Source organism: Motacilla alba, chromosome 6 (assembly GCF_015832195.1).
Source record: "Motacilla alba alba isolate MOTALB_02 chromosome 6, Motacilla_alba_V1.0_pri, whole genome shotgun sequence".
Lineage (NCBI taxonomy): Eukaryota > Metazoa > Chordata > Aves > Passeriformes > Motacillidae > Motacilla > Motacilla alba.
In genome coordinates, this window is record NC_052021.1 from 32,331,681 (window position 1) to 32,352,883 (window position 21,203).

General features: G+C 42.2%; 1 protein-coding gene across 2 annotated transcripts in view; it reads right to left on the reverse strand.

Moving 5' to 3' along the window:
* The window catches only part of CHST15 (carbohydrate sulfotransferase 15), a 45,023-nt gene that overhangs the window by 13,104 nt on the left and 10,716 nt on the right, over positions 1 to 21,203 (reverse strand). Inside the window, exons 1-4 of one of the 2 annotated variants that reach the window (XM_038140780.1) lie at positions 14,311 to 14,524; positions 5,287 to 6,355; positions 4,207 to 4,546; positions 402 to 548 (exon numbers count right to left, since the gene is read on the reverse strand). In XM_038140780.1, the coding sequence (XP_037996708.1) occupies positions 402 to 548; positions 4,207 to 4,546; positions 5,287 to 5,829 (1,030 nt within the window). In that variant the 5' untranslated portion in view covers positions 5,830 to 6,355; positions 14,311 to 14,524. Of the gene's footprint in view, positions 1 to 401; positions 549 to 4,206; positions 4,547 to 5,286; positions 6,356 to 14,310; positions 14,525 to 21,203 lie in introns of those variants that run through there. The other variant, XM_038140779.1, reaches the window with a different exon arrangement.

Genomic DNA, 21,203 nt, shown 5'->3' on the forward strand with positions numbered 1-21,203 from the left:
TGAGTTAGTGGTGACCTTGAAGTGCTGGGGGAATGGATGGGAGTGATGATCTTAGAGGGCTTTTCCAGCCTAAATGGTTCTGTGAAAACAAATTGAAAACTGTGAACGAGTCACCAAGGTCATTCTCATTCTTGGAAAAAAAAAAACCAAAAACCCCCACATTAATTAAATGCTGATGCTCATCAGATATACAGCACTTGCTCAGGAATTTTCTGAAGATAATCACAGCTTCTCAACAAAGAAAGAAGGAAAAGAAAGCCAAGAGCTTCCAGGCACACCAGAGAGGAGAAACACCAGGGGCTCTGTGCTGAGAACCAGCCACAAAATCCCCCTCTGGTGCCTCAGCTCTGAGCACTGCCAATGTGGAGCTACAGAGAATTTGGGGGCTGTTTTTGCCCTACCAATGATGATGTTGTTCCTCTTGCCATGCTCCTTCACTGCATCACTCTGCAGCACACTCTGGATCTGATGTGCTGCCAGGTCAAACAGATCCAGGTAATCTTCCACCGGGTAGCGGTCGTGAAATCCATCCCTCAGCCGGATGATTCCTGAGACAAAACAGCCAAAAAGAGAGAATTAAAATCAGCAATTATGACAACAACAGGGCAAGACTAACCACTGGTGCAAACCAAGGTGGTTGGCCCCGAGCCAGCCAACATCAGCACGAGATCAGACCGAGCAAGTGCAACCCTCAGATAAAAGTGCCAATAATAAAGTGGCTGAGATCTGAGATACTGAATGATCACACCATAAATTCACAGTGATAGGAAATGTTTTAAGTGCTCTGTTTTGTAGTCCCTGCATGAATGAGCTTGGATTTATCTTCTTCTAAATTTAGCTTTTGGAAGGAATATAGAAGATAAGATTTCCATTTGCACCCATGTAAATTGCAGTAATATTGGACTCCCACTAGATTTACTGTTTTGAGATTGAGCACAGGCTCTGATGCCAAATATGCAAATCAACACACACTGGGAAATCATTCATGGGTTTTTTCCTTTCACAGGTATGCAAATAAAGCTCCACGGTAGTATCTTTTTTTCTCCTCTCCTTCCCTACACTCCATGGTGAGTTCAGTATCACCTTCCCCCTGCGTTTCTCAGCATCTTGAGCTGCATCTTGTGATTTTTGTACTCCTATTCCCGCTCCTATTTCCTAATCTAGTCTCACTTCTCCTTTTGCTGTACATGCTCCCCACACAGAACTTCTCAGCTCTCCCTTTCTTGTTCCCACAAGGCCAATAATTAGCAATTATGTGAGAGCAAAGCTCAGCAAGGGAGTTCTTTTGTCCATTGCCTCTGATTTTCCCCTTTAGGAAAGTGGGATTTAATGAGGGTAGAAGAAAGTTCAACAGCATATTTTGACTTGTTTTGAGGGGGGAAAAAAGTGCAAGCGTGGAGCTACAGACAGCCTTGGTTTGTTGCCACCCCACTCCTGGGAACAGGAACAGTGGCAAGGAGCCAGGAGAGGGAGACAGTCAAGCTGAGACAAAGTCCTGTGGAGCATCAACCATCCCAGCAGAAGGGGAAAGGAGTGATTTGCGAAATGGGGCCTCCCCAGAGGACTGTTTAACTTCAGCTGAAATTAGTCAGCCTCATAAAAATCCACTGAATCAGAGGATGCCATTGAACAAAGAGACTTTCTTGTCCAGCTTAAGTGTTAGAAACCAAACCAAGTTAATAGCCAGGAGCATAGGAGTCATAGCCACTTGCTGGCTGTCTCAGTTTCACTTGTGAGAGTGTTTGTCATATCCTCTGTTTTTCTTTTCTTAATTTTTAAATAGTAACCATTGGGTAATGTACTTTAAATTAAAGGACTGAGCCACAAGGAATAAACTTGATCTTTCATTTCCAGTGGCAGACAGCTGAGATGATCAGAATGTCATCCCTACAGATCCCTCTCCCTTGAGACCACGAGCTTTGCAATGTTTCTTCATTCTCCAGCTCTACAAAACAACTTCAAAAAAACTGAATTATGCAAAGAATGTTCTCTTCAAGGATCAGCACTTGGTCCCCAGTGGCTGACCACAAGACTCTGCAAGTGGAAGGCTTGTGAGTGCCAGCACAGAGATAGGAATTCACCCTTGTTCTCAAGTTAGATGCATTCCAGCCTGATTTTTTACATTCTTCTGCCTGCTTGGTAGGTCAGGTTCAGAGCTTTGGTGAGCCCAGTCTTGCTGAAGTGAGGCTGGGTTCGTTACCTCCTCTAAAATTCATTCCAAACATTTATGCTGAGGTTCATGTAAGTGAAGGTGTAAAACATTTTAGTTTAAGGTTTTAGTTGGGTTCAGCCTTTCCTGCCATGGAAGACACTACCATGCACTACCATGGAAGACAAAATCCTCCACAGTTTTTGTTGACAGTCCCTTGTTTCCATCAATTTATCTGAACATGAGAAAAAGCTGCGGCTGCCCCTGGATCCCTGGCAGTGCCCAAGGCCAGGCTGGATGTGGCTTGGAGCAACCTGGGATAGTGGAAACTGTCCCTGCCCATGGCAGGGGGTGGCACTGGATGGGCTTAAAGGTCCCTTCCAACCCAAACTGTTCCATAATTCCCACGTTTTGCCTTCAGTCAGCTGCTGACTGTGATGAACAAGTCCCTTCTCGGGGGTCTTCAAGGAGCACCATGATGCTTCTCTTGGCTTGGCTTGGTTTCACTCTTCAATTCACACTGGTGCCTCCAGTGTTTCTCAAACAGGACTAAGTTATCTCAAAAGCAAAGCTGCATTTTCATCACGTGGCTTTACATCTTAGTTTACAAAAACGTATTTAGAAAATGTCCAAAATATTTTGTCTGGCAACTTTTCTTATGGCATTTGCAAAGGGAGAAAACTAAAAATTTAACAGCAAAATCATGAAATCCCACCTCTGTGGCTGAGAGCTCCTCACCAAGAAGCAAGGAACAAAACCCTGTCTGCAGGAGCTCAAAGGTTCTTCTGGGATCCAGGGCACAGGGAAACAAGATGGAAATGACAAGACGACATGTAGGAGAAATGAAGAATTTGAAGTAGCACTGCCAGTGTCCCAGTGCCTCAGAAAGTGTCCTTTTTTGCCTTTAGCCACATATATTTATCATTTTCCCATTCTAAGAAAGCTTAGAAAAGCACCAAAAGAAAGTAGTGATCAAAGTCCTCATCTACACTCCAGTGCCAGTTTTTCCTGTTCCAAAGTCTATGTCTGCCATAAAGCAACAGCAAATGAGAATCAGAAATTAAAATGTCACCAAAATAAGCAGAATTTTCCTCTTGGAAACAGTAAAATCACTGAAAAGTCTTTGATCTTTGATACCAAAGTCATACAAAGTGAGGGCAAACCAGCACTTAACAGCCAGACCCAAGAAGAGGAAAATCCAGCGCCTGGGGTGGAATACAGAGAGCACAACACTCATCCACATCTAGAAGGGAGCAGTTAGGAAATTCAAATGTTTCTTCTGCAGCTCATCTGATCTCTAACCACAAGACTGACCTTCCTCAGCATCCAGAGAGAGAGAAGAAGGAAAAAAACTCTGCAGATGGATGAAATTCTGTGCTCAGCCCCACTGCCCTGAGACACCCTTTGGAGGTGCAATCACGAGGGATGGATGCCTTTTGTTCCAGTTGGCCACAACCCCAGCTAGTCAAGTCTGCATTCAGAGATGGAAATAATGATATCATCCAGAAAAAGGATCAAAAATATATGCAGGGCCCTCAGTGTGAGAGAGATTCCTCATGCAGAGCATCTCTACTGATCAGTGTTGCCCAGAGCTGGGGCACTAATGAAGCTCCTGCCACAGCTGTATTTATTGAACCATAAGGACTGAAATTTTAAATAGTCACCCATAATTTATTGATGTAAGAAAAGCTTTACAGAATTTTGCAGTACAAAACTATCACTGCTTCTCTTCAACTCCCCCATGACAACCTAACAGTTTCTCTTCTTGCCTTCATAAATTCATAAGGTCGATTTTATGCACTGGTTTTGTTTTCCTTTAGATTTTCCAAACCGCTGCAAATAAACCAAATGAAATGGGCATTTTCCCAAGAGGCTTATCCCAAAAAACCACTGAACAAGAGCAGGTTGAGCGCCCACCACCTGGATTTCTCAAAAACACCAACTCCAGCCGTTTCTAGGCAAGCCGACAGACAGCAAATCTATAAACTTCATCCCAAAGACTTACAGAATTTGAAGAGGGACAACTTGCCTGGCTAGCAAAGGACATTTTGACTCACCAAAGCGTTTCCTGGTCCACCAGTGGGGCTCCTTGATGGCCGAGAAGCGAACGTCGGGGTGCAGCCGGAGGCGGTCGTACAGGTCCGTGGTGCCACACTTGGGCTGCCCGATGATGTAGAAGTGTGGCAGGCAGCGCAGGCGGTAGTGCTTGTCCTTGTAGTGGTACAAGTGGTTCCAAAATACCTTCCTGAGGTAATCAAAAATGATCCGAAAGCGCTTGGAGTACAGTGCGTAGGAGTTGGTGGCGTAGGGATCCGTGGTTGTGTTTCCGCGGTACTCTTCGTACCAACAAGGGTTCTTGCTGTTTGGAAGGAATTTGTTAGGAATTACCGAAAACATCTGCAACATAAAGAACAACAATTTCAGTCAAGGCAGCAAGCAATCAACTTTTCTTACTTAGCACTTACTTTTCTTACTTAGCACGGTGAGAGAACAGAAACACTACCTGAATATTTCTGCCTACAAAGTTGGCCCCATTCATTGCTTCTGATGAACCAAATCCTGTGCAACCCACTGGGCTGGGAGGCAACTATTTAGAAATCCTTTTATTTTAAGGCCAGAAAGGGCCTCAATAATCACCCCAACTCCTCTGCAATCCCAGGAACTGATTTTTAAAGTCAAACACCCAATACTCCAATCAAATTACCTTCCAGTTTTTAACTCTGAAATACAACAAGGTTTGCAATGATTTTCAGGAAGGCGCCCTGGCAAGCAGTTATTAGAAAGGCTCTTATCTTATTTATCATTTCAGGTGACGGGTAAATGTAAGTCACAATGATTTTGCATGAGAGAAGGTAAAAGTTCAGTGACATTGTACAGCTACCAGAAGACTGCCTGATTTTTTGCTTCAGGTGTCAAGACCATTTATAGAACCCATCCATCCTGCCCATGACTCAGAGGGATGTGATCTACAATATCAACTCCTCAGCTGCTGTGAATCAGGAGACTCTAGATGGTGTAAATCATTGCATGAACATCCAAGCAGTTGCACTTTTTTATATCTAGGCAAAAGATTGATCCACAAGCCTTGAAATAAGGACGTAAAAAGCAGTTTAAGACACGCCTCAGCTCATACTTACATGTGGCTCTTGCTTCCTCAGCTCTTCTAAATCAGGGCGCTGCCTCGTTATAAACTCTATCTTTGAAGTAATGGTGTCAATAATTAATTTAATGCTCGGATAATCCTTTACATATGAAATATTCATTTTTGAAGGCTGGTAATAGTCTTTCATGTCACTAAGGCTTTCATTGTCCATTAAGCTGGGATTGCTAGCAAAAGCTCCGTAATGGAAGGGAGATGGGATCAGCAGCAGGCCATGCTTGGCTCCAGTCAGTATGTAGGACACCATCACCAGAGTCATTATGATCAACCCAAACATCAAACTGCAGAGCTTCCCCTTCCTCAGGCAGAAAAACCCATTCCAGCTCTCACAGTGATCAGTCCTCACTTCCAGAACCGCGAGCCACTTCATCTGCTTGCTGTCGGTGTACAAAGGGATTTTATTTTCTCCTCTGCACACAGGACACTTCTGGTTATTGTGATCAGGTCCACGGCATCTGAAACACTGTCTGTGCAAGTCATTTGGTAATAAATGTATGCAGCAATTAATGCAATACCTCATATTACTACTGTTAAACTCCTACGTTAATGAGCCAAGCACAGCCATAAAAAAGTTTCTGAAGCATATGAGTCATCTTCTGCAAGTCTGAAATTATTTCATTCCTGGAGTGGTTCTACAACTACTCAGCAATGCAAAAGGACAGGTTCAAAACAGAATAAAAAGTGACATGTGTCACAGAAAGAAAAAGAAGCCCCAACCACCACCAACACACAAAAATAGATGTACTCTGGATGTGGTTCCCAAGAATTTGGCTCAGTAAGAGGAATGTGGCAAAGTATGGATCAGCTACAAAACTGGCTCAAGTTTTTCCCAGTGAACAAAATGAGAAGGAAAAAAAATTGTTACGTAGTGTGAAAATATGCAAAAAATAAAAATAACTCATTTTCCTCTGCTTTATGCTGGAATAGGCAGAAATGGGTAGAAATTTCCAGGTTCCCTTAAAACAAGCAGGTTCCAAACCGCACTGCTGTTGCTGCTGCAAGCTTCATCTTCCCAGAGGTGGCTCCAAAGAGATGCATTGTCCAACCTAGAGAAACAAACCCAGATATTTATACACACTCAGACATCATATCCACACCATCCATAGCCATAGCAAAGCCCAACCTGCCGCCAGTCATTTCAGCTTCCTATTTGAAAGATGCCTGTCGTTTGCCAAGTCTGTTAATTAGAGCACTCAGGATATTAAACCCATTTGGCTCCAGGTTCACAGCGAGCTGCCCCTGATTTTCCATCACCCATCTGCTCACATCAGTGACTGGTTGCTGCTACAGGTAACATTACACGACTCACTAACCCACCCAACCGATCTTAATCTGCTCCTGAAATATGGGAGCATTTCTGGACAGTATCCAGTGACACAGGTTTAAATAATTACACTCTATCTGCTCCTGAGGACCTTAAATGAGCAATCCTGAAGTGGGGTAAGACCTTGTTTGAGGCAGGGATAAAGTAACAATCTCCTTTCAAACATGGGAGATAAAAAGCCAAACAAAAAAAAATCAAAAGCCATAGTAAAACATTCAGCAAAGTGAAGGGATCAAAAGACAGACACAAGGAAAAGGCTAATGACAGGATCTCAGGTTTCTGGACAAAATGATGGCTTCTCTTATTACTCACCAAATCAGAGAAGTATAATCATTACTATTATCATTACTATTATGAGTCCCACAATTTGACTGTTTTGCTTTTAGCTCTATCAGCACCTATTTTTAATGCTTAGGCAACACTGCTATAATTCTAGATAATAACTCCTGGTTCATTCCTACAAAAGTGTCCTGATCAAATGGGGCAGTCACTTCAGATCCCACATTTATCATCATCCTTCTGGCTGCATTTTTGTATTTTACAAAGTGCTTTTGTAAAAGTTATTTGTATTCTGATGTTTCTCCCACTGAACACTGTCACATAGTGGAGGATTTCTGCAATCAGAGCAAGTAGGCTGTGTCTCAGGGACTCAAGAATAATTAGATAAATATTGAACAAAAGTATTTGCAAAATGCTTTTCTTCCACCCCAAAAAAGTTCATTTCCTTAATGAGTTTATTCTCTAAGCCAGATGGGGCAGACAGAAATCACAGCATAATCATTACTGACTATATTTAAACCAAAGGGAAAGAAATCAGTGCAAGACTTCTCAAAGGGACAAGTCCTAAAAACTTCTCCAAAGGAGCAAAGCTGTGATGACCTCGACAGAAGCTTGAACAATGAGAGATATTAAATCAGATTCACATGGGTCATTTTAAACCTAGAATGTTTATGCTTTCTTATGTGTAAAATATCCCCCCAGTAAACATCCAAAAGAAAAAGAGGAACTATGGAAAGGAGCCAAGGTTGGAAAGACCTTGGTGGTTGTCCAAACACCACCAATGGTGGTGAGAAAGGACAAGAAAGGGAAGTCCTGACAAGAAGTGAGAAGTTTCCACTTCCCAAGTAAATATTTCAGGCACAAATAAGACCCTGATCAAACATGTTCAGAGAGGAAGCAAAGGGGGCCAGAGACAGAGGCAGTGTCAGGGCAGATTCAGGCAGCATCCACATCCAACAGAGGAAGTCATGAAAACAGAGATAGCTCAAGAAAAAAAAAAGTAAAAAAAAGGGGGATGGAAATGAGGGCCTTCATCACTAAAGATAAAAGGGGAAGGTGAAAAAGCCCCTCTCAAAAAAGAAGCACAAAGAAGAGGCAAAAGGTTAAAGCAGTACCTAAAAAATAACTGGTAACCAAAACCCACTCTACAGCATCTTTTCAATTACATTTATCATGTTCTACACATTTGTTTTTATGCAATCCTTCTGCCCTGAACTCCTCTCATTTGACATCCACCCCAGTACCCTCGCAGACCTCTGCTCTCCCGCTCCTTGCTGTATATTTTCACAGACCAATTCCTATGCACTGGCTATTTAAAATAAAGAAAAAATCCAATTTATCTTCCAGTCCTCTTCTAACAGAGAAGACTGGAAGATAAATTGGATTTTTTTCTTTATTTTAAGAAGAAAAGACCAACCTGCTCAGTGACACTGACTGAACAGCTTTATCTGAGACAGCCTTATGGGATCAATTCCAGGCTTGTGTATTTGACATCAATTCTCAAATTTTTAAAAAGAGCAATCAGAAATACATTAATGAATGCTGACCACAGGACCTTAGAAAAACCACATAACCTTCTCTGTCCTATGTCCATTTGTATGTTAAAAAGTGAACTGGAATTTATTGAACCCTTCCCAGCTGGAGACACTTCTCATGAACATCTGCCACAAATATTACAAAGCCAAGGAAAAAGCATGTTAACTACATCTTTGGCAGGTGAAGAAAATTGTTTATCAGGAAGCTGATACAAGGGCAAAAAAAAAAAAAAATATGCTTAGGCTACAGTAAAGCTGAGATATTAATCACACCAGTCATGAGGTGAAATTTAAAGTTCCACCAGCAACCATAACTCTGCCAGCTCCTGCACAAGCACAGCATCAGGCTGCTTAATTAGCTGATCAGTTTGATGACCTATCACAGGACAATGACAGATCACTCAGCTAATAGAATAGACACATTGATCTCATTTTTTTTAATAACTGCTAGTTGCCAACACACCATTTTCCATGATTTTCCACTGTCACATAAATTAAATAAAAAAAACTGAATTGTAATAAACACATAAAAGGATCTAATTCCCTAGTGCCACTCCCTTCTCTTTCCCAAGCAGTTTTTGATAGAAGTTCATTTCCTAACATTTTACCATGGCATGAAAGATGCTCACCAGAAGGGCAGGATCTTCCCCCAGCCCTCATTTCCCTCATTCACCCCATGAAATCAAGACATCTACAGAGCCCTGTTTTTGTTCCTCCCATCCAACATTCCCAGCAGCCCCAGCCACCAGCACACGTCACCTCTTTGTATTCCACTCCTGAGAGCAGAAGGATGTGGACTGCAGGCAGAGGGAAGGTTATGAGGCTTGAGCTGGTAATAAACCATGTGTGTCTCCTTATATTTTAGCTGCAAAGCTGCTGGCTGTTCACTGGCAGAAAATTACTCTCTTTACACAACAAGCAGTGTCTTTGTATATTGAATAATGTAGCATGTAATTTCCCCTTGTTGAAGGGAAGGGTGAATTATTTATGATCACGTCTATACTGCATTTGTCTGCTGTACATTAATGCGTGCCAGCCCTAACCACAGAGCAGAAATCAACAGCAACCTTTGCAAGCTCCTTGGCCAAAAGCAGCCCTCCTCATAAAAATCAGGATCTCTGGGAATAGCCTGAGGAGGAAACATGGATATACAAGATGACACACAGCGGAACGGGGGGAAAAAAGGAAAAGTTTTCCAAGATTTCAATATTTTCCCACTGAAGCCAGGGGGGACTTCGCTCCAAACCGGAGCAGGCTCAAGCTAACAAAGGTATTTATATGCAACAGAACTTAATAGCAAACAGGTGAGACCTTTTCATGGCAGTTTCCCTGAACAATTCCTGCATTCCACGAGAGGAGGGGCTGTTGGGGGCTCAGGATGCAGGAGAGGAGGCTGGCAGGTAACGCTGGCAGGAACCACAAAAGCAAACAGCAAAACCTCACCCCAAAGCACTGAAAATACAGCATCCACCAGGCCCCACTCATCTCATCCATAGGGTAAAAAGAGACATTCCCCTCAAAAGAAAACATGCAAGATTTTTCATCATCCACACGGATGGTTTTTTTTTGACTGTACAGAAAGTATGTGAAATTCTGTATTATTCCTATTAAATAAACATTTCATAAAATACCTTCCCTTACACTTTAAGGATTGTAAGGGAAGACTGCAACCAAAATGGCTACAGAATCTCAGAATCATGGAATTACTGAGGTTGGAAAAGCTCTCCAAGATCATCAAGGCCAAGCATTATTTGAGCACTGCCAAGGCCACCATGTCCCCAAGTGCCACATCCACACAGCTCTTAAATCCCTCCAGTGATGGTGACTTCACCACTGCCCTGGGCTTTTGATGAAGAAATTTTCCCTAATATCCAACCTAAACCTCCACTGCTGCAACTTGAGGCCATTTCCTCTTGTCCTAATGCTTGCCCCTTGGGAGAAGAGACCAGACTATAAAAAGCAATTACTTTCATATGCTCAGTCACGTAGCTAAAATTCTGCTCCTCTATGAACAAGATAAAACAGATTGAACAGATTTTACACACACATATACCTGTGTGTATGACCTGTTTTCCAGGTCACCAGTTCCTTAATATTTAATATGCTTTCCTTTCTTTCAAAACTCTTTAAAATAAGATAAATCAAACTTCTGCTGGTGCTCCTCAGGCTACATTTTCCCGTAGCCTCCTTACTTCTAATCACAGTCAGCTTCTCCTCCCACCACATGAAAAGGTAGTTGTTAACCTCTTATAAACATATTTCAGGTACACCAGGAGGACATTTCTCATCCTGGGGTATAAATGCTCTCCTGGATTTATGTTAGTGGAGCTACAGCACTTTCCTCCCTTCACACAATATAATTGAAGATTTCAGGTAAATCAGTCCTGATGGGCAGCTCATAACCTAAAATATGCATGTCTAAGGCAAGTGGGAAAATAATCCACCAGCTCTCAGATTAGATGGGATGAAGCCTACTTAAAAAGCTACAGATGCTATAAAATTAAGGGTAAACACTTTCATCCAAAAAAAAACCCAAATAAAAGATTAGGCAAAGATAATACTGCTGAATCATCTGGCCAGGAACATCACATTGCTCCTAATTTAATATATCTAATGCCATTCTTAGAGTAACAGCTATGTTATTCTATCCATAGTCTCCTAATTGTTTCCACTAATCTGGATAAATATTCCTTCTGCCTAAGTGCCTTCCCTGCCAAATCAAGAAGGTTTGTTTAAATCAAGTTCTCAGTTTGCACTGCTGATGTTTTTTGAATTCTCGTAGCAAAGCTGATCCCACGCCCTCCAGAACGCTCCAGAAATGAACTTCTCTGTGGAAATGTTTCCCCCTGAGAAGCTCCTGTGAAGACAAGGCTGTCATTAGTCACAGAGATGCAGCTCTGGAAGTGAAAGGCTGCCCACAGTCCTACCACGATAAACTTTCCATGACTCACATCAAGAGGAATGGAAACATGAAAGGGCAAAGTGAGGCTGGTGGAGTGAAATCCTCGTAACATTTTCATATGGAAAGAAAAAGCCCAACAATATTCAGTAGCAATGCAGCCCAACCATGTAATTCCTTTTCCATTCCTCCATCACTCACTGCAATGCTGTCCATGTACAACAGCAATTCTTCAGCCCAGGCGGGATAAATTTATGACCTCTGAACATGAAAAACCTGCAAAACCTTACAATTACAGATATTTTTGAGCTATCAAGCTTACTGGAAATGGTTAGAATTGAAGCAGACTACAGGCAGCACACAACCTGAAGTATTTGTACAAGGGTAATGGAGTATTTGTACAGCAGGAGGAAGTTCATCCTGTGAGTGGGCAGGTTGGATAATTTCAATTAAAAATAGCCCAGTAGCAGGAATAAAATCTAAGCTAAATTAAAAAAGAAAGAACATTATGTAAGGAAAAGAGAGAAATAATCATAGATTTTCTCTCTCCTGCTTCTTGGACACATTTGGCTCCTCGAGTTTACATTTCTGGAAATAAACTTTGCCTGAACTCCCATCTATTTACCTCAGAGAAATCAGAAAGATGCCAGAAAGATGATATGTCAATAAAAAGAGGATCATGAATCACTGAGCTCTGCAAACTTCTGGCAAACAAAAAAGGGAAAAAAACCCAAAACAAAACAAAAACAAGCAAAAAGCAATTGCAGTGATTTAGAAAAGCCACAGGACTCATTACAAAGCTCAGCAACCTCCTGCAGACTGAAGTTATGTAAAGCTCTGTTTACTTAAACCCTAATTTTTAAAGAATCATCAATAAAGGCAACTCCTGAGACGCTGTATAAACCCATGGAACCATTTTCAAGGCAATCAATGGCAAAACAGGTACATCCTAAAAGCAAGAAAAGGTGGCCACAGCCCGTGGTTACACACTCAACCTGTTGAACAACTGCTGAACACTTGTTCAAGTCTAAAATTTTCTTTGAAGAATGCATTTCATGGCCTTTTAAAGCCAAAGAAAACCTCCTGAATCACCACTGAATCAGCAATCTCGCCTAGAAAACAACGGTGGTTTCTTCCACAACCCAGCTGGTTCCTTTCTCAGAATCTAATCCAAACACAATCTGCTCCTTCCTCATCCATACACTTCCAAATAAAATGTGAGAATGGAACAAAGTCCTTGCTCCACATGCCAAAAAAAAAAAAAAAAAAAAAAGAAAATCAGCAAACTCCCCTAAAATCAGCATAACAGGAGTCATTTCAATCACATAAGGATGACTTCTATTATTTGGGCTGCAATGCTCAGGAAATAGTTACTGAGCTTGAATCACCACTCAGTTAGGGCATAAACACTGCCTGAATAAACAGATTCTTGGAAGCAAGCAAAAAAGAGTGGGGATTGGGAAAGGGAGCCCCCTGACCTGGATCTGAAGGGTCATGCCCTCCCCCAGAAATGCATTATTGCACCTAAAGTCTTGTGCAAGTTCCTGGAAATTACCAAGGTCCAGTTCCTTGCACTCCTAAAATGCCACAGCCACATGTTGTGATGTGCTGTTGTTTGGTCTGCCTCGAGAATGTGAAAATAACAAAACTCAGTATTACCCATTTTTAAATTAAAGCCTTTTTCAGCAGGAAAAAAACCAACCCACCAATTATATTTAATGACTTCAGTGTTCCTTATTTCTAGTCTCTCTGATTTAAATCAGTCTAAATCAAAAACCTTATTTTTTGGGCTACTTGCAGGATAAAAATTGCAGGCAGGAAAATCAAATAGAACCAAAAATCAGCAATTTCTCCAGAAATACAGGTCCAAAAATCCTGGAAGAAAACAGCAGCACCAGCAGCCACTGTGGCAGCACACGCTTGGAGCTCCTGTGTCAGGGCAGAGCTCCCATCAATGTGTTTAAATCCTTCCTCTGTACAAACATGGAGCAGAGTGCTGTTTTCATACATTTCTGAGGATGTTTGGAGCAGAATTTTGCCTGCAGTGCACACTGGCTTCTCAACTCCTGATCAAAACTTGCTGCCTACGATGTGCAACAGCTCCAGCAATTCATCTTTTCCCTTCCCTTAGTTCCTATTCATCTCACATAGTGCCTTGCTACAGAATCACTGACAGGTTTATATTGAATATGAAAGAGTTGCACACTGTAGAAAAAAACTGTGTCTTTACATAAATTACTCCAGTGCATTTCTTCTCACAATAAAAAAAAAAAGCCACTTTAATCCACTTTCAGAAATCATTCTGCATGGTCAACGTTTAGCATCTTTATTTTCAATCCTCAAAGTAACTGTGAGCAACATCCCAACAGACCCCACATGGTCCTGGGGGTCCTTCCATGGAAACAAGGATAAGCCAATGCACGCGTCCTGTGGGGCTCACAGATTCCTTTCCCCAAAAATCTGGAGCCAGATTAGAAAGTTCTGACATTCAGAACACAACCAGAAATTGCATCTATTTAACAAAAACCAGCCAGTCCCTCATTAAAATGATCAATTCACCAAGAGCCAGAATAAAGGACTGGTGCCACTGGGAGTTAATTTTTACCACTTCCTAAGAAAAAGTGCACCTACTTAAATGTCCAGAGAGACACCAGTGCCAAAATTAGATGAAGACAGATGTAGAAAGTCAAACAATTCATGCAATGATTTCATATCTGTGAGAATTGTTCAGTCTAAATTTGCCCTATGCACTTTCTTTTATTTTATGGGAAAAAAAAATAAGCAGAGCTCCCTGGGAAGGCACAGGGATCACCCAAAATCCAACTTCAGGTGCAGAAAGTGAATGTGGTAAGGCTGGTCTTGCCATAAATGCTTGTATTGCATTTTTAATATGACCAAGCAGCTGCTGAAGTTTTATTTCCAACACAGGACATCACAGTAATTTACAATAATAGAAATTCTTACCTGCCTGCTCTTTCAAGGAATACATCCCACTCTCATCCCACAAATCAGCCAAATTCCTGTTCTGAGTGCGAGTGCAACAGGGAACCACAGAGCACGAAGGCTGAATCTGTTATGAAGCTCTTCCACTGCAGTTATTTTTATCAAACAAACTGAAGAGGTTTGGGGGTTGGCAAGAGGGAAAAAAATATCATCTCTAAATACAGCTCTCATCCTCCCTGCAGTCAGGCTGTAATCAGAAATAAATAAGTGTTTATCTTCAGAAAACGCCCAAGGCAAAGAATTGGTCTGGTATTGACGGAGCTGAAGTCCCAGACCCAGCTGTTCTGTAGTTACCTGTTTCTTCCTATCCACTGTGAATCCTGTTTAATTTCAGGCTCCCAAGGCTGCTTCATTGACTCTCTGGAAAGATAGTGCTGCAATTTAGGGCTGCAATTTACTCAAACAGCTCTTCTGGAGCAGCTTACTCCACAGAGACACGAGGCTTTCCCTCCATGCAGAGCTCAGTTAGGTGAGCACAGCACAGTGATTCCATCACTCTACCTGAACACCAGAAAAAGCTGTGGATTCCCCATCCCTGGAAGTGTTCAGGGCCAGGTTGGACAGGGCTTGGAGCAACCTGGGATAGTGGAATCACTTCACTGTGCGAAAGAAAATAAACCTTCAGAGTCAGTGTGCCAGCTGACTGTCACCCAAGGGAGAGGAGGAGAGCTGGTGCAGCACAGTTGGGTTTGCAGGAGGGGATCTGTCAGTGCTGAAGGGTTATTTTAAGCCCAGATCTTTGTCTCTTGCATTGATTACTGGTCCAGAACCAGCACGTGGGGGAAAAATGTTCTGAGAGTATTTCCAACGTCCTGCCAAGCGTTTTCAGCCTTGACATGCTGCAAAATAGTGGGCATAACTCACAGTTATGAGTTACTCTGATTACCATCTTGTTCCTTTTACACATTTGATTTTCCTTGATTTTAGCAGCTGCCACCTCAGGTTGATTTAAAGTGAGGAACATTCTCCATCCACCATCTGATCTCTAATACTTTCTGCCATTTTGCAAGGGGTGTGCAGCACAAATTGCTAAATCCTGTGGGTTGTGAGAGATCGGCTGCTAATTTAAGGCTGCTTTTGAGAGATGAATAACATTGTATGGAATAAATAGAATTTGCATCACTTAATGCCTTCGGTGCCTGTTTATCTCATGCTGTGGTAAAATGGTTTTTCATGCAATAATGCAACCAAGTGGTATCTACTAGAATTCATCTGATACACCTTCACACTTCATATATAGGCAGTTTTCCTGAAAGGGGACCCATTCTATGTGAGGCTTAACTTTGCTTTAAACACAATACACTTATGGCAATTCTAGAGCAACGTAAATGCTCGCAGCTGCTCATTTGATTTTTTAGTGGCCGAGAAGGGATTTTCCTCCACCCCCAAGCTGAGTTTTCTCCATAAACTTTACTATCTTAACAGAGTCATCGGAATTCTTTTTGTTGTGACTCATATACGGTGCCTTCTCTGTGAGACATGCATTGAAATGGATGGAAAAACGTATCTCATCTGTACATAAGTACCATGTAAGTGCTTTTTCATGAATAGGGCATTTCATCTTTCATCTAGTGCTGAGTGGGTGAAAGGAAACATACACAGCTGCATCCTGAAAAGACAAACTCAGCATTAGAGTCTGTCATTAAAGTTTCTTGTAAATTCAAACAAAAATTACTCAACTCAAACTATTCATTGATGCCAAATCACAACTGAGGCTTTGTTTCAGCACTTTTAAAAAACCCAACTCTGTTCCAAGCTTAGTAGTAACTTTTCTAAATGTTCAACAACTTTAATTCTTTAAGCAATGACACATCAGATAAACCTCAGTCCATTAACCAAGAAACCATTTTGTTCATTACAAAGTGCAGCAGACTCAGAGCCCAAAGTGGAAAACCCAAGAAAGCTCTAAGTGTTCTCAGGACATTTCTAATTAGTTATCTCTAAAATAAGTTATCACCAGATAAAATTCTTGCAGGTAACTGCTGGCTACACCTAATTAAGCAAAACCTTTTTGATATGATTTCATTATACTGCTCCCAGCTTCCTAGAAAAGTGTTTATTCTGCAGAAGTCAAGCAACATTTACTTCCAAAGTCTCCTACCACTATTCCAAAGTGTTTCATCAAAGGCTTGGGCTCCATCACTCACCCCTCTGTAGTCTGTGCTTTTTAACTACACAAAAGTGCAATACATTTTTATTGAACAGTTTGTAAGATGCCATCATTCTGAAGACATTTCTGCAGCTCTGCACCCCGGGCTTTGAGGTGTGTGTGGCTGGCAGAGCACACTCTTGATGAGGAAGCTAAAGCCATTTGATAATAGATTAAACTCTCCTGACTGCCCTCTCCTATCTTGACACCAGCACATCTAAAGAGCAACACTTCTATCAGAAGCTTCAAAGGAGTTCAAATATCTTAAGGCACTGATTTCCGTGAGTGGAGGAGAGAGGATGTGCTGCACTCTGCCACCAGCCTCTCAGAAGCATCACAGCTTTTGGTGCTGTTCTCACAACAGGACAAAATCCAGCCCACGAACCTTGCAACTGCACAAAGTTCCCAGTTGACAACAGTCATAACAAAAGGGAAAAAACTCCATGGAACCCAGTGAGCAAACACTCTAATGTCCAGGACAATAACAAGAAAATCTGCTCCTCAGCCACTGAACCATTGACTCCCTTGACTCGACTCTCTCTTCCTGCAGGTTTCTCCCGTGTTTGGCTTCAGCGTGCTTGTTTTCCACTTGGAAAGAACACAACCACAAATACCTTTTCATGCCTTACACTGCACTTAGCTGGCCTCCAGATTGTAAACAAACAAGATAAAAATCTGAGAATGTTCTTTACTCAATCTCCATGAAAAGAAACCAAGGGGAAAAAGAAATTAGAAAAGCAAACCAAAACCCCAACTCTGCATAATGATGAATATACCAAGAGAAATTTGGCATGCACTCCCTCACACCATGCCTCTTCTGCAACATTTTCTGCAATATAAAGACAACATTTAGCTTAGCAAACTAGATGGTCTTTATTTGTGGGCAGAGGAAACCCAAGGCAAATGCTCCAAGAGATTTTTTTTTCCAATGGATATGTTAATTACTTAACTTCTGTTATTGGGAAACTGTCCCAAACTAACCTTCCACTCTCCCTCTGCTTCAACTGCAGAGGGGTCAAAATTCACTTTTTAAGGTTTTGAAGTGAGAAACTGAGAAAACAAAGCCCACCCTTGATGGAGCTCTGAGATAGCACAAGTGCCTTATTCAGATCCTTACTGATCCCTACCCGAGCACCTTATGGGAGCTTCACAGGGATGCCTGGGACCAGGATGCTCCAACATCTGCTCTGCGGGGCAGAGCATCTCCTGAGACAGCCCAGAGGTCTAAGGAGAAAGGGAGCACAACTGCTCCTCAATGCTCTGCTCCAGCCAGAAATCTCTCACTGCCATGGAAAACCCCCACGTCCCTGGAGGCAGCAGAGCACAGAAGTGACCAGTGGGAGGTAAAATGAGGTTTTATTTCTAAGCAGCAGTGCTTGTTGATTTATTCGGTTCCAGACAAATAGAGGAGGAGTTGCTACAGGACATTGCAGCTGAAATGGCGTCAACACGAGTTCTGAGCCCAGGTTCCACTGCTTGAAATAAACCCTTTGCTGAGGCAAATCACACAAGGAATCTGAAGTGACACAAATTCCATCAACTGCAGTTGGCAGCCAGATTTTCAAGAACAGATGCATGACTGCTAATGATAACCCAAAAAGCTGTTTCTAGTGCAGAAAGACTGAAACTGTTAACATTATAAAACTGCAAAGAACTAGAAGCATCTCCAGAATAGACCCCACAAAGTACTTTGCAGGAACTTACAAACTCCAACTGAAGCAGAATTAACATATCTAAGAAAGAAATCTCCAGCAAAAAACGCCTCCCAAGTTTTGAAACACATTTCCGTCTGCTCAATTTCTCTGTTGCTGATGGTGTTTACCTTGAGTCAAAGATATGAATCTTTGATTTCATGAGATTAATGTAATAACTTGGTTTAGGCTGTTAATGCATTCAAGGCTCTCAAACATGCAGAAGACTAAGATGGCATCAAGAGCATACAGATACACTTGGAGGGGATGTTTTTAATGTGAAATAAATTAGAAATTCCTTAATCTATTTCTTCAGCAAGGACTAAACTGACATAAAAGTGTCTTAGGCTGGAAGAGATGGCTTCCAAGCCCATTTATTCCTTCTAAGCACTGCTATATAACCTAAATAATAACAGTAAGGAAACCCCTAAAACCTTGTCAGGTAAGTGAGGACTCAAGCTTTGAGATATGCAATGCTCATTTCTCAAAAGTGACGCCTGGCCACAATGAAACAATGATAAATAGAATATTCCTATTATATACAGATATCTGTAGAGAAAAAGTTTGTATTGGTCAGCAGAAGAGCTCAACCCAACTGATGCATCAAGCTGCAAGAGGAAATGCTTCTGTTGGTGCCTCAGATCCAGAGAAATGTGAAAAACAGCTCTATACTCAGCTGTCTATCACTAATGCTGCCGAGTTGCTTTTTAGTGGGCACCAAAAGGAACTGCAAGGTTTTGGGAATAAGGCATTGCAGAAGCTGCCCTGTGCTCAGCTTCCTTAACACTTTCCACCCTCAAGAAGGGTGTTTAAAAAGCACAGCAGGTGCCACCACAAGCTGTATCAATCATTGTCTTCTGCAAAGATCACTCCACGCCCATAGCTAAAGGCAGCAACATGCAACAAAATGCCAAGAAATGCCACGTATTCCATCAAATCTTTGGGAATGTGACTCAGCAGCTGGGCTGGAGCAGTTCTGGGCAGTGGAGCCCCTCCATCCTGCTTTATGTCCTCTACAGGAGATGGCCAAAAACCAACAGTGCCCCCACCCCAGAATCTCTGGTTTGCCCCTGGCTTCAACAGCAACAGCTCCAGTGTAGCTCCAGAATTCAGCAGCCTGATCAAAGAATTGTAAAGGCTGGAAAAGACACTTAAGATCACTGAGTCCAACTATCAACCTCAAGCTGGCACCTTTGATGCCTCAGGTTTTCGCTTTTCTATTTTTCACATTCTGTGCTGCTTTAGTGTGTGGGTCTGATCTTCATATCAGGGGATGCTGAGCTCTGCACAGAGCAGGGAGACAAAACAATTCCTGCTCCAGCTGGGCACCAAGGACAAATGATCCAAAGCTCAGCCCAGGAGCACAAACAGCGTGGGCTGGAGAGAGAAAAACAAGCAGGGTGGGAGTGCCTGGGCTAAAGCTGGAATGGGACAATGAACTGCAAGGTGCAAATGGAGCAGAACTGAGCCAGGGGAGAGACCCCGGGAGCGCTCGTGCATTTTGGGACCATTTGGGTTCATCTTGGGTGCAGCCCTGGCTGGGCTCTTGTGCTGCCCAAGGTGGATCCATGGAGGAGATCCTTTGACTAAATCCCTGCTTTATTCTGGAACTCTGCCCAGCCTCTGTTCTAGGGCAGCCTGAACGAGGCATCACCTTCACCCCTGAGCCATGATCACCACTCCAGCACTGCCACCCAGCTGGGAGAGCCCTCCTGAGCTTGGAGCCACACTGGTTGTTTTGCTTGAGTTTTTTGGCCTCATGAACTGCTGTGGTGGCCCTGCCATGAAAACCCCCAGTCTCTTGCCAAAGAATTGCTCCAGGAGCTCACCTCTGCTCCTGCTGTCAAGGGGGAGGTGGCAGCTGGAGTGTGGTGATCCCCTGGTGCATCCCCACCGTGCCTGAGGAGAGCAGAGCTCCAGACCAGAGTCCACAAGGGAAGGCAGCCAGGGATGGGTTCTCTGTCCCTCCTGGACAAAAATTAAAGGTTGGACAAGGCTTGGAGCAGCCTGGGGTGGTGGAAGGGCTGGAATGAGATGAGCTTTAAAGCTTTCCAACCCAAACCACACTGTGACTCTACTATTTTTCCATGTGAATAACCAATTCCTGCTCCTTTTACAGCAGTTACTTCTCTAGTATGTGGAAAATTAGGCATTCTAGAGCACCATCCTAGGTGCAGGAGAGAAATAAGTCTCACAACTGGTCATTTGATTTAATTTGAAGTTTTCCTGCATATTTAAATCCTGGAAAATGCCTTCAGCATCCAAACCATTTATAATCAAAGTAAGTGACTGCAGAAGTTCAGAATAATCTATAAACTCAAAAAAATTCCTCAGTTCTTTTCATTAAGTGAAAAAATAAATCATAAGCTGGTAACACACCTCAGTTTCTTTATTGCATGGCTCATTGGTTTAAATTACACTTTGAAAAGAATAGCAAATCAGAATGAAGCCTTACAATTATATGGGCTTCTTTCTTTGCCCATGAAAACTTGCATTTGATGTTATTTTTACTATTCCTCCTTTAAGTTACTTATGTGGGGCCAAAAAAACTGATCTGGAACAGGCAAAATGTTTTATCCAAACATGGACAATTAAATACAACATGAATTATTTTATCAGTGTTTTTACAGAGATGCTTTTGCCCAAGGTGAAAAGTAATTAAATGAGAAAATGCAGTTGTAGCCATTCATGCCATACACAGGAGCCTCAGAGTGCACTCAAATGTGTCTTGGGGTTAGGTTATGGTCCAGAAAGGGTGTGGAACTCCCAACATCAGATCTCAGAGTGCTTTTCAAAGGTGCTGCTCCATCTCTGGGTGACAAAATGACAGAGTTCTGACATGTGCCACCTGTAATATCATTTGGAATAACATGATAGAAGTACAAAAAAAAAACCTAGATCTCCTAACTCACCATCCAGAATCCCATTACCTGGGAATTGAGGGATTTTGAATGAAATTCAGAAATGTGTTTCACAAGACAGAAAGCCACCAGCAATCCAATTTCTAAATAAAC